Genomic DNA, 20362 nt, shown 5'->3' on the forward strand with positions numbered 1-20362 from the left:
TGGGGAAGAGAGGGCCTGACAGCCCTTCATGTTTGCAAGGACGTGAAGGCAACATCACCTTGTGTTCCTGGGGCAGCCCAGGTGCGTGCTTCACAGAAGTGGGAACCCGGAGCTGGGGAGGCTGCGGGGCTGCTGTGTGTGTTTTGTGTTAGGCCCAGCACCAGGCTGAGCAGGAGTCAGCTAAGGACCTGCCTATGAGCTCTTCATGCTGAAGATGCCAGCTTGCTACGGCCCTCACTACTGACCTGTGTGTTACCTGACACTAAGCCTGAGCTCCCAGGGCGAGATGCACCTGTGGTTTGGAGAGGGTTCCCCCCATTCCTTGCGTGATCACCCAGATGATGAAGCCAGCATGAGATGAGAGTGAACACGTGGAGGGGCTGCTCTCTTGAGACCCTTTGGATGTTTTTCCGAGCCGGGCCCACACAGAGGGGCTTTCAGGAGTGAAGGAATGGAAACAAGGAAGTGGGGGGAGAAGGTGAAGGTGGAGGGAAGGGAGGAAGGGGCCTTCCTGCTGAGCCCACCCTCTGCAGGTGCCTCCTGCCCTGGTGTCACAGCCTGGCAGGTGCACCCTCTGCAGATGAAAGGGACAGGTGTCTCGAGGTCTCACGGCTGCTCGAGGCTTCTGGGCATTGCCCCTTTCCCTACAAATAACAAACAGTGACTATTGTCAGGCACCATGGAGTGGGGTACACCATGAAGGTATTTCATGGTGCCATTCCCTGGAAGGTATTTAAAACGAGTCTTGTGAACATGAATTTGGAAAGCAAAGTAAATTATTATTATGGGTTCCATGGTTCATACACCAGGGGTCACTGGGCAAGTTGACAGTTAGATTGAAATTAAAACATACATGTTCTTCTTGTCGGACATGTGTGGTTTGTGTGTGTGTGTGTGTGTGAGTGATGGGGAGCAGTGAGGCTTAGCTGGGTGAGGAGGGTGAGAGTTTGTCAATGAGATTGTGTGGACGTTGCAGTTCTGGGAATTGCCCCGTAGCTGAGCTGAGTTTGTCTTTTCGTTGTACAAAGGAAGAGATGTTGGAAGTGGCCAAGGATTGTGAATAGGATTAGAAAAAAGGACAGTTGTGAATACACACAGGAGAAAGGAAGCAACAGCATCAGAAGATTAAAACTCTACTTAGGGCTTTGCCACTTATTTTTGTCCATGAGCACATTACACAATTACCAAGACCTCTGTGGGTTAATCTGTAAAGTCAAGTCCTAATGTGCTTTTCCCGGCAAGAATCTATGAGCAGCAGTGGTTTGGAAAAACCTATCCACCATGTCTTTTCTAGGTTCAGGTGGCGACATTACTCCTGCCCACCCTCAACAGATCGATGAAGCTGGTTAGCTTTTTATTTGACACTTCTCCATTATTAAAATTGCATTCACGGATGAAATAATGTTCTTTAAATATTTCACAATCACAAATCTCTTAGTGAATAGTGACTTAATGTAACAGCAGGCATTTGAAGGTTTAGGGAACTATTTTGAGAGGTTGTTTTTAAATGCAGGGATCTCAGGGAAGGAAACCCCTGGTAGAGGTCTGTGTGAAATCTCCCATTCTCATGGTTCTAGTGTTCTAACAAGAAAATGTATCTGTCATCTCCACTTGCCTCCTAGAGATCTGCGGGCAGTGCTAACAAGCATCTTACTTTGTATCTATTGGGGATCAAAAAGGCTGTCTGTCACTCACAGTGAGTGACGTGTATAAAAGCAAATTTGCCATTTGCAGCCCGCGTCGCTGGTTTTCCCTGCCACAGCACCAGTGGTCAGGCCTGGGCACACATCTTCATAAGACATTTCATTGGCTCTAATTGGTGGGTGACGTGCAGCCCAGAGGGTCTTCCCTGGGGGCTTGGTGTGCGCCTCCTGATGTGTGACCGGGAGGACACAGCAGGGTGGGTCAGGGCCAAGATGAACGGGGAGGAGATATTTTTCTGTTGCGAGGGAGCAAAATGTGCTTATGGAATTCAGCTGATAAAAGTAAAGGGACATCCTGTGAGTTTACTTAAGGACATGGAGAGATGGATGTCATGCTTTTTAAGTACGATCCACTCAGCGGCAAATGTCGTGTTAGCGTGTAAAGGTCAGAATTTGGAGGGTCAGTATCTATGCCTGAGAGGCCTCAGCCTTTTCTAGTTGTGGAACAGAAATTGTCGAGGGAAGACCAGACCTCTCATGAATAGCCCTGTGTGGAGGTGGCCGGGGTCGGCTCTGTCCCAGGGACTGCCTGGAGCTGGGCTCCCTCCGTGTGCCCAGCACAGCCCCATGGCTGCTGAACCGAGCCCCGAGCCTGAACCCCACAGAGCCTCATTCTCACCTGTGCTATCCCTGGCGGGTTGTGGTTTGGACTCAGCGACTGCCACTCTCTGGGTGATGCATTTCATTTGTCAAATTTGGGAGTGGTTTTGTCAAAACCTCCAGTTACCTCTGAGGTAGAAAAGTATAGAATATGTGCTACAACATACAGTGGAAAATATCGGTGAAAGTGCATGATTTTGGAAGAAACCAGCCTTAACGGCACAGTTACTGTTCCTTCAGTTGTTCTCATGCTGTGGAAATGAGCTGTCTTCAGCCCCAATGGAAGGCATGTGCAGGCTGCAATCAGGCTGTGGTCCCGTCTGTACCAGCTCTGGGTCAAGGTGTGCACAGGACCCTGGTGCTGCAGGCTGTCTCCAGGGGTGTCCCACACCTGTGCACACCTGAGGGCTGGGGGTGCCCCACACCTGTGCACACCTGAGGGCTGGGGGTGCCCCACACCTGTGCACACCTGAGGGCCGCGGGTGCCCCACACCTCTGCACACCTGAGGGCTGCGGGTGCCCCACACCTGTGCACACCTGAGGGCTGCGGGTGCCCCACACCTGTGCACACCTGAGGGCTGCGGGTGCCCCACACCTCTGCGCAGCAGAGGGCTTTGCCGTTTGTTGTTGCTTTGTTGTTTGCTGCTTGTTTGGCTCAAACTTTTCCTAATGTTTCGTTTTCCGGGTGCTACCTTCTGATAACAAATGTTGAGACCCTTCCACCTGTTTCCACACCCAGCCTCGCTCTTTCTGCAGGAACACCAGACACCAGACCGCAGCTTTCCCTCTAGACTGAAGCGCGATGCCCACGTGCGCCCCTTCCCTGTGACCTCTGCGTGTTTCTTCCGTTCTAGGCATCCTCAATGCTTTCCTGCTTATATTTAGATTTTTATGACTCGTATTATTCTTTAGGCTGCTCTGAGCGCCTTTGTGTCCTGGATTTGCTGCTCGCCCTTTACCCGTTCGTGCCGCACTTCTCATCACTTTGTCACTTTCGTGAACCTGGTGATGATGCAGATGAGCACAGCTGCTCACACGCTGCAGGGCACCTGCTCACACGCTGCGGGGCACCTGCTTACACGATTTTACCTAATCCTCATAGCGGCTGGAGAAAATGGGTGACCAGCCCTCACGTATAAGGGGTGTAATTCGGGTTTTCAAGAGCACTAAGCATCAGAACTCAGAACTGAAAACAGATTTGCTCAATTCTAAGTCATTTCTACTACAATATACTCAATTTACTAAATTCTCAAACATATCTAGAGAACAATTATTCAAATATTAAGTATGTAAACATTTACTGTCCTTCACTTGCTAACCACATAATAGAATTTTGGTTTGTTTTGTTTTACACATCATGTATAATTTTGACATTATGTATCTGAATTTATAAAGGGCTTATATTAGAGATCATCAGTGTGTTGACTCCTAATTAGATGGTTACAGGCCAGGCAATCAGTCAATCATGGCATCCACTTTCGAATTGTGTGAAGATGTAGGGTAGAGCAATTAACCTTCAGTTCAAATTATGGACAATCTACCACTCTTATTTCAAGTGTTATTTGATGATAGCTGTTAGAGGATTGGTTAGGGCTCTACCAGAGAAGCAGAGCGAGTAGGAAAGATATTGGATACACATGTGTATACATGTTTGTGCACACGCATGTACGTGTGAGGCTGCATGCTGGAGTGCATATACACGTGTACATGTGTGTACTGCATATATGTGTGCATATCCAGGGGCATGTGCAGTATGTGTTTATGTCTGCATGTGTGTGGATGTGTATATTCCGTGTGTGTGCATGTGTAGTATTCATGTGTGCACACGTGTGTAGTGTGTGTGCACGTGTATGCATCTGTGTGTGTCTATGTGTAACATTTGTAGTTCAGCACCTCAGTCTGCAAACTCCCGAGAGGATCTGAGCCTTTATCCAGCAGGTGGATTTTCTTCTTCCTCAGAGAAATCTCATGTTTTGATCTTAAGGACCCAACTTACATTATTGAGGATAATTTCATTTAAAGTTAACTGATCATAGATGTTAACCACATCTATAAAATACCTTCACAAGGCCAGGCATGGTGACTTATTCCTGTAATCCCAGCACTTTGGGAGGCCGAAGCAGGCGGATCACCTGAGGTCAGGAGTTCGAGACCAGCCTCACCTACATGGTGAAACCCCGTCTCTACTAAAAATACAAAAATTAGCCAAGTGTGGTGGCGGGCGCCTGTAATTCCAGCTACTCAGGAGGCTGAGGTGGGAGAATTGCTTGAACCCGGGAGGCGGAGGTTGCAGTGAGTCGAGATCGCACCACTACACTCCAGCCTGGGCGACAAGAGCTGAACTCCGTCTCAAAAAAAAAAAAAAAAAAATGCCTTCACAACAGCACCTCGACTGGTGTTTGGTTGGATAACTGGGCACTGCCCAGCCAAATTGACCACAGGAAACTAACAGTTATAGCCAGTAAGAAACCGTGACATCTTGTTACATGACGGTTATTTAAAAATATGTGCAGGAAAAGACCCACATTTTAAAAGATTGCATTATCGCTGTTTGAATGACACATCAAAAGGATCTGCCTCTGAATTATAAAGAAAATAGTATACAATTAGGAATATCAGTGAAATGTCTAAAAAGTGCATACACAGTCATCTCACGCCCAGGGATGGTGGCTCCACAAAGGGAAAGCCTCACAGAAAAGCTTAAATGCACTTGTCCAAGTGCATAGAGTGACTTAAATTCTGTGAATTTAATTATTCCCTGGCAATAACTTGTTCATGTTTTATAAATAATCTCTCCAAAGACAAGTGGATAATAACTAATTTCACAGAGCAGTAAAATGCAAGTTATTTAAGAAAATAAAACATTATTGATGCTGAAAATGTTAGCTATTTCTCAGTGCGGGTGATTGAAGACTAAATACATTTTCCTAACTTTGAACAAAAATCAAAGTACATCAGCTTGGGCACAATGCCCATGAGAGCTGGCCTGAGGTTGGCAACTGCTAAAATAGGGACTTCGCTGTGCCAGAGGGCAGATGTGGCTTCTGGGTGGAGGTGTGTATTTAAGATCCAACAAGAGGATTTCCAGGAACCATCTATGAAATACAAAAGTCGAACAGAAATCTCTTGCAATGATTTTTTTAAAAACGGAATTCTACTTATGTAAGCAAAAAACAGGAAATCTTAAAAGTTGCAGAAAACCTTAGCAGATGCAAAGTGTCTTGAGCCAATGAGGAAGAGGGCAGGGAGCCAACAGGGGGCTTGATGGGGGCATAGGGAAAGGGCGCGGGGAGAGGCAGGAGGAGCATGGGGGTGTGGGGGGAGGGCCCAGCCCCACAGAGGCTGACACTGGGGACCACCAGAGACATTGGCTGCAGCTGCCCTCACTTGCGGCTGAGGCGCTGGCACGGGCCTGGAGATGGCGTCTTCCCGTGGGGTCCAGTTGTACCACCTGTCCTTCCAATTTTAAGGTAAGTGGGACAGGACCCCAGAACACACGGCTTTCTATCGAAATATGTTTAATAAGATTGAGCTTATGAATGAAAACTTAAAAGTTAACAATTTATAAAATAGAAAGTTCTACATATATGTTGAAAAATGATGAGAATGTTGGGTTAAGGAGCAAGTGTGACAGAGACAATGTAGGTCGGATAAAATGAACAGCAAAAGGGCATAAGAAGAGAAAAAGTGAGGGACGGAGCACCTCCAGCATCGTGACAGTGACAACTTATCATTGAATTATTCTGGAAGTTTACTGAAATTCTCATCAAATACCACTGCATGTCTAATGGATCAGCAAGCTCCATAAATTAAAATATTGTAGCAGTAAGTGTAAACGAGATTAATTCTCCCTATTTAAGGAAAATGGACTCTCCTAATGGCTTTGAAACTCAGAGCCCACCTTCCTTCTACCTCCAACACACACATCCCACACACACCACATACACCACACATATACATGCACACAACACATAGACATGCACACACCACACACAAACACACATACCACATACACACAACACAAAAACATACACACCACACACATAAACACACACCACACACAAAGACACATACCACATATACCACACATATATACACACACAAACAACATATAGACATATGCCACACATACCATACATACACACCACACACACACAAATCACACACATAACACACACACTAAACATACACACCTAACACCCACTTATACATACAAACACGCACACATAGACACACCTCATACACACACACACACACACACATAGACCACACACACACCACACACACAAACAGCATGCAAATATATATGGACATACCCACACCACACACACATACCCACATGTACACACACATTCACACCACATGCATATACACATATGCACACCACACAGACATGCCCCACATCACACATGTGTACACACCACACATACATGCCCTGCATCACACGTGTACACACACACAGACACAAGCATATTCTGTCTACCAGAGAAATACTTCAACCAGTAAATTCAGAAGGTTAATACAGAAAGGAGAGGCAACAGTTTCAGTGCAAGTCCAAATTTCAGGGCTGAGCTCAGAGCCCCTGGGGCCCTGTGTGCAAGAATCTGGATGTCAGCTCCGGCTGTGGTGGGTGACAGTGAGAGAGATGGCCACCTGCAGGTGCCTCTCCCATTGCTTGGGGGACCTGCTGCTGGGCCAAGCAGGGCTCTGAGAAGGTTTCCCAGTCACCCCCAAGCTTGGGACTGAGAAAAGAGCTTCGCAGAGGTGCCAGCTTTTGAGATGGGCGGCACAGGCTGAAGATCCAACGTGGGAGGGGGTGCAGGCACACGTGGACTTGGGAGCCCTGGGCTGGAAGTGAGTGTAGGGGTGATGGCCACCCAGAGTGGCAGGAGTGCAAGCACTGCTCCTCAAGGACCCCAGCGTTCAGAGCTCAGGAAGCAGAGCAGGGCCAACAACAGACAGGGGACGCCCAGAAGGACAGCCAGGAAGGACACCGCAGACAAAAAAACCCCACTGAGGAGCCAACAGCAGGAGACCAAGGGGTAGATGGAGCACAAACAAGTTTTTAAAAGCATTTTGCTGTGGGAAGGAATGGAGAAATGGCACAGGGCCACACATGAGTGTTGCACTAAGGAAGGGTTTCATGGTAGAAGGTTCCATGGCAGGGACTGCTCTGAAGGGAAGGAAGCCAGATAAAGGAAACATGTTCCATGGCAGGGACTGCTCTGAAGGGAAGGAAGCCGGATAAAGGAAACATGTTCCATGGCAGGGACTGCTCTGAAGGGAAGGAAGCCGGATAAAGGAAACATGTTCCATGGCAGGGACTGCTCTGAAGGGAAGGAAGCCGGATAAAGGAAACATGTTCCATGGCAGGGACTGCTCTGAAGGGAAGGAAGCCGGATAAAGGAAACATGTTCCATGGCAGGGACTGCTCTGAAGGGAAGGAAGCCGGATAAAGGAAACATTGTGATGTAGGACAAGGCGAATGCACGGGACAGAGGCTCGAAGGGAGAGATTCCTGCGGCTCTAGATAGATCGAGGCCAGCTCTTTTGTTGCAGGGGGATGTGGAGGCAGAACAGGCCTCAGGTCGGCAGAGCAGGAGCACACAGAGATGTTCACTTTTATCTGCATGTTGAACTGAGAGCTGTGATCAGCAGCTGAACAGGTGGAGGCTTCAGTGAAGAGAAGGAAGGAAACATCCATCTTGGGATAGGGAGGGAGAACAGGTCGGGACGTGTCCTGCCCTGACTTGAGTCCCCTGAGTGAAGAGTCTTGAATTTAGAGATTAACCAGCCAGCAGTTACGTTTTTCTCCAGCCGCAGAGCAGAAGGAGACCTGGAGTTGAGTCCCTTGTTTCTGAACCAGTGACCATGACAGGTGAGGGCAGAAGGACAAGGGGCCATGGGGTTCGGTTTGAGGAGGAGGCAATGAGGCCCAGGCTAGAGACAGTCATCTGAGACATGGGTGGCTGAGCCCTGCCTTCATGGCGGTAGGAAATGAACGGGCCTGCAGTGAAAGAGGACCCAAGATGCTCAGAATAAAGATTCCAGCGCAGGGTGGCAGCTCCTGGCGAAACAGATGTTTTCACGGTGATTGGGAGTGTGGCTGAGGAACGTGGACAGTGAGACCCTTGGGGGCCAATCTGGGCATCTTAAACTCCTTCCCTGGTTATCCATAGAAACGTGAGTCCGTGGGGAACGCAGACAGGAAAAGTCATTTGCTCCGGGAAGCTGCAGGTCCCTGTGTGGATACACTCGGCATACCCCATGCGCAGTTCAATCCCACACACTACGATTTGGCAGAAATAGTCAAACTTGGCTTATTCCTGACTCAGCTCCTTCCTTTCCTCACCTTCCTTTCCCCTCCATCCCTTCGCTCCCAGCACCCTGCAGAGTGGCCACAGTGCTGATCCACTGGATGTGTCACTGGTGACTTGGTAAGTTTGGCAGGAAACGTTGAGTCCTGCCCTGGCTCTACCCCTGACCCCTGCAGGACCCAGAGGTGCAGCTGAAATGCACCCGGCACTGCGGCTCCTGCATACTCAGTAAAACCGGCCCAGACACTCCCATGTGCACAAGGAAGCCAGATGGGAGGGGAAGTGTCCACGAAGAAGCCTTCACACTTAGAAAAAGTCCAGGGCTATGCATGCCCCTCACATCCGTAAGTAGGTTCCTTATGTGTAACAGACTGGGTTTAAATGTTGAAAGGATACTGGCAACGAGAATGCAAACTCATTAAGAATGAAGAGTTTCGGGAGGCCGAGACGGGCGGATCACGAGGTCAGGAGATCGAGACCATCCTGGCTAGCACGGTGAAACCCCTTCTCTACTAAAAAAATACAAAAAACTAGCTGGGCGAGGTGGCGGGCGCCTGTAGTCCCACCTACTCGGGAGGCTGAGGCAGGAGAATGGCGTAAACCTGGGAGGCGGAGCTTGCAGTGAGCTGAGATCCGGCCACTGCACTCCAGCCTGGGCGACAGAGCGAGACTCCGTCTCAAAAAAAAAAAAAAAAAAAAAAGAATGAAGAGTTTCATAGGCTGAGATCTGTTTCCTTATTAACACAGTGTATTTAAGCAGAAATGAGTTAAGTCATTGTCCATGGAGAACTACAGTGGAGTTTTTCTCTGTTGAGGTCACAGAGGTTTTTTCAGACTCTGGAAATAACTCAGCTTCTGGTGTGCGCAGACTAGAGATGTGCTGTATGCATGTGCTCAGCCTGCCCCGCGGGTGACATGAGCCCAGCCCTGCAATGCTCTGGGAGGTTTTTGAAGGATGCTAAAGCTATAGATAGATATTTTATGCATCAGTTAATAAGGGAGAAGGAGTTTGCCTCAGGCAGTTTTCTTTAAAAGTCTAATTGCTCTAGGCACAAACGTTAGCGTTTCAAAGTTACCTTGGCCAGCAGCAGGTTTGGTATGGCCCATCGTGTAGACATTCCTGGCAGCGCACACTCAGGTAGGGGCTCATGGCGATCAGTAGAGTCAGCGTCATGCTCAAAGGGCCCAGTTGCATAAACTGCTGTTTTTTTGTGTTAAATGATGTGCTGCTGACTATGGCAGTATGTAGGGATACTTGAATCATTTCTAATAAAATATAATAAAAGTGTCCTGGTTTTAAAACTAATTTAGGGGACTTATTCATGAACTAAACCTTCCCTTTACTCGCCCAAGTTCAAGTGAAGGAAGGATTTAAAAGTGTACATAGAAAAGTGGAAAATTATTATTTTCTAAAATTTATCTGCATCTGAGTACACTATGGTAAGTGGTTCAAGGAAAGAGGATGATTTAATGGGATGTGACTGTCCACACGGACCACACTCCATTTCTGGTGGGGGAAGAATGCAGAGGAGACTCATGTGTTTAGCGTGGCACCAGGTGCCTTGCCCCTGTGCTTAGCTTCTATAAAAGAGAAGAAGTGAGAAAGAAAGAAGAGTATTCATGACAATTGAGTAACACATCAGTGCACATTTCCTAATCATATTTCAAGTGACCTATGTGTAAGCATGCCAAAGTGTATTTTCTGGGGAGTTGCATTTCACCATGGTTGGGATTTGGGGCAGACAGGCACAGTATGGCCAGAGGGGTGAGGGAATTAAAGGTGTGTGCAGGGAAAGGCTACAGGGGTGGATCTTGGAATTTAGCCTAAATAAAGGGGAACGTAAGGCTGTGGCATAGTAAGAACAAGAGAGAGAGCTGCTGTTGCCAATCATGCTAAGTCTCTGAAGGACTGCAGTGTCGTGTGTGCAGGAGGGCTCTAGGGAGCACACCGGAAGACAGACATGGTAGTTGGGTGCTTGGTTTAAAGTAAGAACCCTTGCAGATGTTGATAACAGCAAGATCTAATACAAGGCCTTGGAGTATGTTACTAAAGTGGGGTGGATGGCAGGTCACAGAGGAGAGGACGTCAGCATGTGGGTGTGTCCGTGTGTGTATGTCCCCGTGTGTGCCTATGTGTGCATGTATGTGTCCACAGGTGTACCTGTGTGTGCACGTGTGTGTGTATGTGCATGTGTGTGCCTGTGTTCATGTGTGTCCGTGTGTATGCATGGGTGTGCATGTGTGTGAGTGTGTGTGTGGAATTACGTCTGAATGTGTGTGAGTGCATGAGTGTGTGTGTGGAATTACATCTGAATGTGAGTGCATGAGTGTTCATGTGGGAGTGTGGTGTGTGTATGTGTGTGTATGCAGGTGTGTGTGCAGGTGTGTGTATGTGGGGAAGGTGTGTATGTGTGTGACTGTGTTTGTTCTCATGGGTCTTTGTTCAACATAAACTTACATTTTTTCCCAGAGCATGTGGGGCATTCACAGTTATTTAGGCCACAAGGAACCCAAGAAGAAATGCAACACAGATGATATCTAGTAAACAAAATGACAAATGCTTTTAAAAATATCGACACTTCTGGAAACTTTAAAAATAGCTATACTGGTGTAAAAAGAAAACATAAAGGAAAAAATACACAATACTAACATGAAAAATATTGAAGAACTTTGTATCAAAATTTGTGGAACACAATTAAGTAGGGCTTAAGGGAAGACTGGTAATTTGTAAATACGTTTATTAGAAAACAAGTAAGCAAAGAAAAAAAGAGCCATGTTGTCACCTAAGAATCTGAAGCAAGAGCAGCAGAGAAGCCTGCAGGAGCAAAGGAGAAAGAAATAATAAAAATGAAGATGCGAATTTGTAGAAGAGAAAACATAGAGGACAAGTCAGAGAAAATAATAACAAAACTGTGTCTCCCAAGATGGGTTTGTAATAACGCAAGATGCAGAGGCCTCTGAAAAGACTGATGAAGAAATATTAATTAAAGTAAGATTAGGGATGAAAGGGGAGGGACTAAGAAACTAAACAAGAATTTGAGGATTGAGGATTCATTGAAGAAGTTACAGAACATTCGTAAAATGGAACACTGCATCCATGGGAAAGCCTAGAAGTACATGAATAGTACGGGGTAAGCTGCAAGATGTGTTAGATAAAGAATCATGTCTAACAGAGTTCAGGGCCTGTTTAAGTGAAAATGGGGCAAATAAATGGGATATATAGTGCACATCGTATATGAAAATTCTTTTTTTTTTTTTTTTGACGCGGAGTCTTGCTCTGTGCCCCAGGCTGGAGTGCAGTGGCGCGATCTCGGCTCACTGCAAGCTCCGCTCCCCCGGGTTCACGCCATTCTCCTGCCTCAGCCTCCCGAGTAGCTGGGACTACAGGCGCCCGCCACCTCGCCCAGCTAATTTTCTTGTATTTTTAGTAGACACGGGGTTTCACCGTGTTAGCCAGGATGGTCTCGATCTCCTGACCTCATGATCCGCCCGTCTCGGCCTCCCAAAGTGCTGGGATTACAGGCTTGAGCCACCGCGCCCGGCCTCGTATATGAAAATTATTGTACTGACCTCTTTATTCCCACATACTCATGCATCTACACATGTGGTTGCTGGATTAAAATGCACATACATTGTATATCTGATCAATATGATCAAACTGCCCTCAAACGAGAAAACATTCTTACAAAGGCATAGAATCTCCAGAACACCCACAATATCCCAGCATCAGTTGTCTCTGAGGGGTCAAACTAGGGATCTCATGGGTATAAAAATCAGACTCTTTCATTGCATATGTTGTATTATTTCATATCTAAACTATCAAATGTGTTATATTTCTAATTAAAATTCAAACTGCGTTAACCTGAGGCTGCTGTGTGTAGAACCATGTGGCGTGCTCTTATCTGCTGCCCTGGAAGCCTCCATCAACAGGTCGAGTTTGCGACTCCACAGAGAAACTGCACTGATGTCACCAACTTTGTGTCCTGGGCTACTCACCAGCCCCTGTTTCGGACTGGACTTTGTGTCCCCCCAGATTCACATGTTGAAGCCCTAACCCCTAAATGAGGGTGTCAGGAGACAGAGACAGGGCCTCTGGAAGTGACTAGGGTGAGACAAGGTGATGAAGATGGCATCCTGGTGACGGGATCAGTGCCCTGTAAGAAGAGGCCCTCTGGAGCGCACTTCCCCTCTCCACCACACAAGGACACAGCCAGAGGGCCAGGCCCTCACCAGGAACCCTATGCTGGCCCTGATCACGGACTCTGAGCCTCCGGAATTCCGAGGAAGGAACCTCTGCTCCTGGGAAGCCACCAGGCATGGCTGAGCTGACTCAAACACCGCAGGGAATCCAATGGCTTCAGAGTCATTTCACAAGGGTGGGGAGATTTCATTTCATAGCTGCCTCCTTTCTAAGGAAGAAATGGACTTGGCTTACCTGTCAGAACTTGACATGCTGGTGAACTGGAGGTTGGAACGCATCCTCCTACCCTGACTTTGTCAGCGTGAAGCAGGTGTGCACTGGAATGGGGGCTGCAGGTGGAGGTGGGAGGAGGCCAGGCATGATGGCTCACACTTGTAATCCTAGCACTATGGGGCCAAGGTGGGAGGATCACCTGAGTCCAGAAGGTCGAGGCTGCAGTGAGCTATGACTGCACCACTGCCTTCCAGCCTGAGTGACAGGGCAAGACCCAGTCAAAAAAAACAAAAAAACCAAAAAAAAAAAAAGGGAGAGCATCTAGACTTTTAGTGTGTCAATCAAATTTAAACAATGGCAAATACATTGTGCACAAAAAGCTGAGTTTAGATGCTGTGTTGAAAGAGAGAGAGAAAGAGAAAGAGAGAGAGACAGAAAAGGGGAAAGCCTCCAGGCCATGGCTACTGGTGTTAATTTGCTGCAAAAAGCAGTGACTGCTGCTGTGGGCAGAAGGAGGCTGCTCTCTGGGCGGGTGTGGGCCAGGGTCTCTCCTGGTGCCATCAGGCTTAGGGCCGTGATTCCAGGAGGGAGAAATCTTTGAAGGCATTGGTTGAATTTAGTAGCATCAATGGTCAACATTCAATTATTTTGTTCATACACCACAAATATGCTTCAAACTAAATAAAAGATAAGACTGATAACAAATTGAATGCCTTAGTCTTGTTCGGGTATTTTAAAGTCACAAAAAGATCAAGGCAAGGTAAACATTTGGGATTAAAAATTAATAATAAATTGAAGCTAAGTCCAATCTTTAATTAAAAGTGCTCAACGTTTTCAGGCTACTCTGCCTCTCTCTATTGATTGGTTCTGTTACTTCTGACAAAATTGTCCATTGTGATAAGTACAGATTCCTGTAAGCAAGGGATGGCAGATTTTCCTGCTTCAGTCCACAGTCATTCTCCAGAAAAACTGGTGAAAGTCACTGAATAGACTCACTTACCTCAGGTATGGAGGTGGGCAGGGAGGTGTCCACGCACACCTCGATGATTTCCAATAAGGACTTCAGGCACACTGGCTGGGGGACAGACTCACATAGGGGAGCTATGCATGGCCTGGTCCTTTGGGAGGAGGGCAGCCTGTTTTAAGGATGGGGCACGGTGAGTTGTATGAATCTCAAACTGTTCTTGTCCTGGTGACATTTTGCTCTTTTAAAATTATACTGCACTGAGCTCCCGGGACAACTACGGTATTACAGTGGCCGTCACTTGCTGGGAAGTGGCTGGACAGTGGACAGCGGAGGTCTGTGTGATCTCCCCTCCCACGCTGCACACTCTGCACCTCCAGGGATGAGGACTTTCGGGGCCTTGCGAGATTCCAGCCCTTCCATGTAGAAAGGAAGGGTGTCGTCGCCATCATGAACCCCGTTCGTCAAAGGAGAGCCTCGATTCTACTTCTTTTCACCAAAGAGGAGAAGAAAATTCAGATTTGGTAGTTTTCTCCAGGATCTCGTGCAGGAGGAAGGATAGAGTCAGACAAATATGCTAGTGGTTAAGCTTTGATACTTTCTGGGAGTTGGTCAGAGGAGAGCTTCTATTTCACAGTCACTTTGCACTGCAGCAGCCTGTATGAAGACAGGGTGTGGACGCTGGAGACAGGCATCTCACAAGGGTGCACCTGTACTGAACAGTAGGGGAGGAAAGACGCCTTGGAGACAGCCGGCGGGAGAGGCCTGGCTTAGCCCTATGGGGGGCCCAGCCTGTGGAGCATGACAGGAAGGCAGTGATGCAGGATCACAGGAAGTGGGCATGTGAAGCCTCCCAACTGGAAGTGGGCTTGTGAGGGACCCAACAGGAAGTGGGTGTGGGAAGCATCCCAACAGGAAGCAGGTCTGTGAAGCCTCCCAACAGGAGGTGGGCATATGAGGCCTCCCAACAGGAGGTGGGCATATGAGGCCTCCCAACAGGAAGTGGGCCTGTGAAGCCTCCCAACAGGAAGTGGGCCTGTGAAGCCTCCCAACAGGAAGTGGGCATGGGAAGCCTCCCAACAGGAAGTGAGTGTGTGAGGTCTCCCAACAGGAAGTGGGTGTGTGAGGCCTCCCAAAAGGAAGTGGGCGTGTGAGGCCTCCCAACAGGCAGTGGGCGGCGTGTGAAGCCTGCTAACAGCACCTGCGACCTGGAGGCTGTCAGCACAGGGTCACCAGCCACATGGGAGTGGATGAGGGGAGGGAGAAGAAAGGATGTTGAAAATGCTCAGTGGCATTAGGGGAGCGTTTCTGCAGTTCTGCTGTTTCCAGTCTGGAGTTTTCAGTGGGATTTCATGAGGTAAAAGGGACGAGGCTGTCCTATGAGGTCAAGATCTATGTGAAAGCACCGACATATGTAAGGTTGTCCACAGGCATGGCTGAGGTGGGGTGGATTGGAGGGCCAGGAGGGAGCACTGGTGGTAGAGGTGGACCAGCCATGCCGGATGGAAATGTCCTCGGGTGAAATAGGAAGACGTTTATGTTGGATCTCAGGCCATGGGAACTTTCAAACTTTCTAAATCCAGTCTTCAAAACCCACCCAAGCTGCACCAAGGGTCTTAGGGAGCTATGCAGAACTGTAGTCCTCCAGGTAGACAGTGACGGGCATGGAAAGTGACTGAAGAAATGAGGAGGAATGGTCAGAGGGAGTGATGAAGTAGGGCAGGAACCTGCCCAAACTGTGGATAGGCTTTATGTAGAGGAGAGAGCAAGGTGGGTTACGCCTGGCCTACGAGGATGAAGTGAGGTAGGAACCTGCCCACTGTGGGCAGGCTCTGTGTGGAGGAGAGGGCGAAGTGGGATACGCCTGCCCTAGGAGGATGAAGTAGGGCAGGAACCTGCTCAAACTTTGGACAGGCTCCATGTAGAGGAGAGGGTGAGGTGGGATATGCCTGGCCTAGGAGGACAAAGTGAGGTAGAAACCTGCCCAAATTGTTGGCAGGCTCTGTGTAGAGGAGAGGGCGGGGTGGGCTATGCCTGGCCTAGGAGGATGAAGTAGGGCAGGAACCTGCTCAAACTGTGGACAGGCTCCATGTAGAGGAAAGGATGAGGTGGGATACACCTGGCCTAGGAGGATGAAGTGTGTTAGGAATCTGCCCAAACTGTTGACAGGCCCTGTGTAGAGGAGAGGGCAGGGTGGGCTATGCCTGGCCTCAGAGGAGAAGGACATGGCAGAGCAGGGTTATGCATTATGGGAAGACACAGGTGCAGGTGCAGGTGCAGTGAATTCTGACACACACAGCTTTGCAGCATCTAGACTTTTAGTGTCTCAGATTTAAACAATGGCAAACACATTGTGCACAAAAAGCTGATTTTAGATGCTGTGTTGAAACATGCAGGATTGTATGTGAGGTGACTAAAACAGTGAGTATAATTTGAAGTTTCATCACAGAACTAAGTTCCATCCTTTTGAAATGATAGCCACTAATTTCCTGAGAACTAAAGCGTCATTTAAATCTTTAAATTCATATTTGTGGTTTGTTGTGCCACAGTTAATCCATGTTTTGCCAGTGACTGAACACTGGGTGTTTGTAGTAACACACTGATTTCTCCAAGGGTATTATTTTCTGGTAGATTGCGTTCATAGGGATGCAGAGAGCCTGGTGTTGTGGATGATATGGGCAGACCCCTGTTCACTCATGCACTTGTTTACGCAGATAGAATGTGGGAGGCAGGTGGCCTCGGAGGTGATAGCCACTCTTTCTTTACTCCAGCTGAAGCCCACAAAGTTTTCTGTGTTTCCGAGGTAGCTATGAACTTTGAATTCTTGGGAAACAGGAGGCAGAGAGATTTTATTTTTTAATTCTGTGTCTGGTTCTTTTGTGGTGGTAAAGTGGCTATTTTTGTCATATTGACAGGTGCATCTTCTGAGAAATGCTGGCAATGAAGTTACCATCACCGTTGAGTATCTCAGGGAAGCGCCGGCGTTTCTGAAGCTCCCGTTAGGTAAGTGGGAAGAGGAGAAATTGCAGGGTGCTGGAGAAATTCCTTTTTGGCCACATTATTTATCTAAATGCTACCGCATGGACTGGGATATTTATCATTTCCTGAGTGTACATTCAGAGAGAAGAAAAGTATAGGCAGGCACCGTGGCGTTACATATTCCCATGACGTATGTTTTAACACATCCATGGGCTTTTTTAAAGGAAGTGTTATCAGACCATGCTTCTCGTCACGTAACTACATGGTTCTTCCTTCGTGCAAACTCACCATGATTGTAGTTATCTATATGTTAACATACAAGCAAAGTTTCCATTTGAAATACCTATGTTGACCTGAGAAATTTTCAGTGCAAAAAATGAAAATAATGGTAAATTTATGCTCTGAAGTCCCTGACATATTTTGGCACAAAGTTTGTAATCCTCTATTACACTTGAATTGTGACCCAATATGAAAGTGATGAACCCCAAATCTAGAAAAATGTTTTAGTGAAGATAGTTGTAACTTTTTCTAATGTCATTCATCTGTTGTGGCTTTATAAAGGTTGGAGTCACCACCGTTCCTTTGGTTTAGCAGAGGGCGTCGCTGCCCTCTCTTTGTGGGTAATCAGGAAAGGCCTTAAAGGCAAGGCCCAGGCTCCCCTGAAGTCAACATCTGCTGGTGGCTCAAACCCCATGGCATCCAACACGGAATGAGGACCTCCCGACGAGCTGACAGTCGGGTTCCTTCTCATGGGGGCTGATGGCCTGTCCTTCCTGCCACTGTCTCATGGGAAGGAACGGCGTCCCTCCCTGGGGGTTCGTATTGGCTGTTTTACTTTCTCTCTCTCTTCCATTGATGTCCCCTTTGTCAATGCCTTCCTTTCTCTCCTGCCCCGAGTGGCCCGGCTGCAGCTCTCAGGCACATGAGTTGTTGAGTTCTGATCATGCATTGGGTTTTTCACTGATACAGGAGAGGGGCAGGGAAGTGCTGGGAGGAGAAGGGCAGGTCCTCGGTGAGGGCTCCACCCCCAGGCCTGGGCCCATGGACCTAAGTAAGGACAGGCACTCCTGTTCTTGCACCCAAATGTTGCATTTTCCAATACCACCCTGGCCCACCACACCCCCATCCTGTGCCTAAAACAACCCCAAGACTCTAGTGGGCAGAGACACAACTGGCTGGATGTCGAGAAGAACAGAGGAGTGGAAGAGCATGCTGACAGGCACCAGCAGACACTGGCAGGCTATCCACTGGCAGAATGATGTGGAGTTTGGCTGGGGTGGTTGGAAGAGACTCTAGGAGAAAACCACCTTGCCACTCCATGCCCCTTCTGGCTCTCCATCCGTTTTCTGAGAGCTACCACCACTCCATAAAACCTTGTGCCAACCCTCCAAGCCCACGTGGGATCCGATTCTTCAGGTACGCTAAGGCAAGAACCCCGGGATATAGAAAGCCCTCTGCCCTCGTGATAAGGCAGAGGGTCTAATTGAGCTTATTAACACAAGCCGCCTCCAGACGGCAGAACTAAAGCCTGGAAGCCGCCTGCAGACGGCGGAAGTGAAGCCCACAAGCCGCCTCCAGACGGCAGAAGTAAAGCCTGGAAGCCGCCTGCAGACGGCGGAAGTGAAGCCCACAAGCCGCCTCCAGACGGCAGAAGTAAAGCCTGGAAGCCGCCTGCAGACGGCAGAACTGAAAGAACACCCTGGAACACACACTCCCAGTGGGGCTTCAGGAGCTGGAAACATACACCCCTACGTGCTGCCCTGGGGTCCGAGCCCCAAAGCCTGCCCATCTCTATGGCACCCCCGCCACAGGTGTGAGCAGCAGGGCACGGAAGAAGCGAGCACTCTGCCATCACAAGCCCTGCAAGGGGGACACGTGAACTTTTCCTGTGTCAGCGTTTGATCAAAAGCATCATTAGACTCATAGTGTGACTTCTGCTTTCATCTTCCTCAGCAACCAGGAACAAATCAATTTCAGCAACTCCATGTTTCCCATCGATCACAGCAGGATAACTGTGCTATTCACAATCTTAGGAAAATCGATCTTACTGCCATTGTACTAAACATGGATCAGTAAGATTCACTGCATGCCCTGCCATCCACAGAGACCACTCCCTCTGCTAGATGGAGCCACAGGAGCATGGATGAGGACCTGGAGGGTTCTTGAGGAAAAGAGTAAGGGGTGCTGAGAGGCCGTGCATGAGAAAGGCGAATATTCCCAGGGCGGTAGAGGCAGAACATGTTAGCAATCGGACAAAAGTTCGAGGGAGCGAAATGTCACACGCGGCACAGTGGTGCACCCCCTGGGGTTTTGAGAAACTTTGCTGTGAGTCAGGAAGGGGGTGGACGTGATGAGAGCTGCACAGAAGTTCTTGGAGCCAGCAGGGAGGCTCAGGTGTCAGACACATCACGAGGCCCAGCAGTGGGCTCAGATGGGGGAGGAGGACTCACTTGCGAGGGGGCAGCCTGAGTGTCTGAGGATTCTGCAGCAGCTGTGACCATACAGGCTCACCAAGGAAGAAACTAAGACATTTCATAGATTTTTGCCAGAAAGAAAAAAAAAGAAGATAGTGACTTGGACAGGCGGAGGTGGCACAGATAAAGGAGGAGACAGATGGAAAGCAGGGGTTGCTTTCTGGTGTTGCGAAGTGGGAGTGGGAGTGGGAGCCGGAGGACACTCACTCTGGGGCCGTTCCTGACTTCTCTCTTGGGCAAGGTGACTTCACAGGCAGAGTGAGATGGGTGCTGCGTCTGAGCCAGCTTCCCCAGCTGCTGTTGAAACAGCAGAATTTAAGCAACAGCAGCAGCAACATTGCAACAGCAGATCACAGAGGAAGTGCCCCAGGCAGAGGTTTCCACCGAGCGCTCCTGCCTAGAGATAGTACGGAGCCTGTGTTTCACTCTGAGGATGGGCAGCTCTTGCAATTCTGGTGCCTGAGCCCGCGGGGCAGAGGCTGTCTCTGTTGAGATTCACATCCTGACTTCTGTCTGTGGGCTCCGCTGAAACCCGCAGGCTCTGGGGTCAGTTGCCGGTGACCTAGTGACTTCTGTGAGCGTTGCTGCCCGCGCCCTGAGCAGGGCTGTGCTGACTCTAACTGCTCTGCCTGAACGGGCCCAGCTGCACCAACCACCCCACAGGTCACCAGGCACATGCAGGAAAGGGCAGCCTGGGGCGCAGATCACGGAGGCCAGGGGTGCTGCGTCCCCGTTAATTCAGTAAGTGTCTATTCTCCTTTTTATTTCATTCTTTACAATAAAAAATGTTAACATCTTAGTATCCATAACAATTTAAGCACGGCAGCCGTAATCTCTCCATAAATTCAGGTGAAACGTCCTCTGCTGAATTCACACCGTGAAGGTAAAATTGCGGTGCCCAGGCCGGGCGC

General features: G+C 48.6%; 1 protein-coding gene across 6 annotated transcripts in view; it reads left to right on the forward strand.

Moving 5' to 3' along the window:
• Positions 1 to 20362, forward strand: part of LOC105497556 (syntrophin gamma 2) — a 564393-nt gene that overhangs the window by 193691 nt on the left and 350340 nt on the right. For all 6 annotated transcript variants that reach the window (XM_011768711.2, XM_071076129.1, XM_011768716.3 and 3 more), the window contains one exon: positions 16914 to 17001. In XM_011768711.2, coding sequence (XP_011767013.2) covers positions 16914 to 17001 — 88 coding nt within the window. The remainder of the gene's footprint in view (positions 1 to 16913; positions 17002 to 20362) is intronic.

Source organism: Macaca nemestrina, chromosome 13, assembly GCF_043159975.1.
Source record: "Macaca nemestrina isolate mMacNem1 chromosome 13, mMacNem.hap1, whole genome shotgun sequence".
Taxonomy (NCBI): domain Eukaryota; kingdom Metazoa; phylum Chordata; class Mammalia; order Primates; family Cercopithecidae; genus Macaca; species Macaca nemestrina.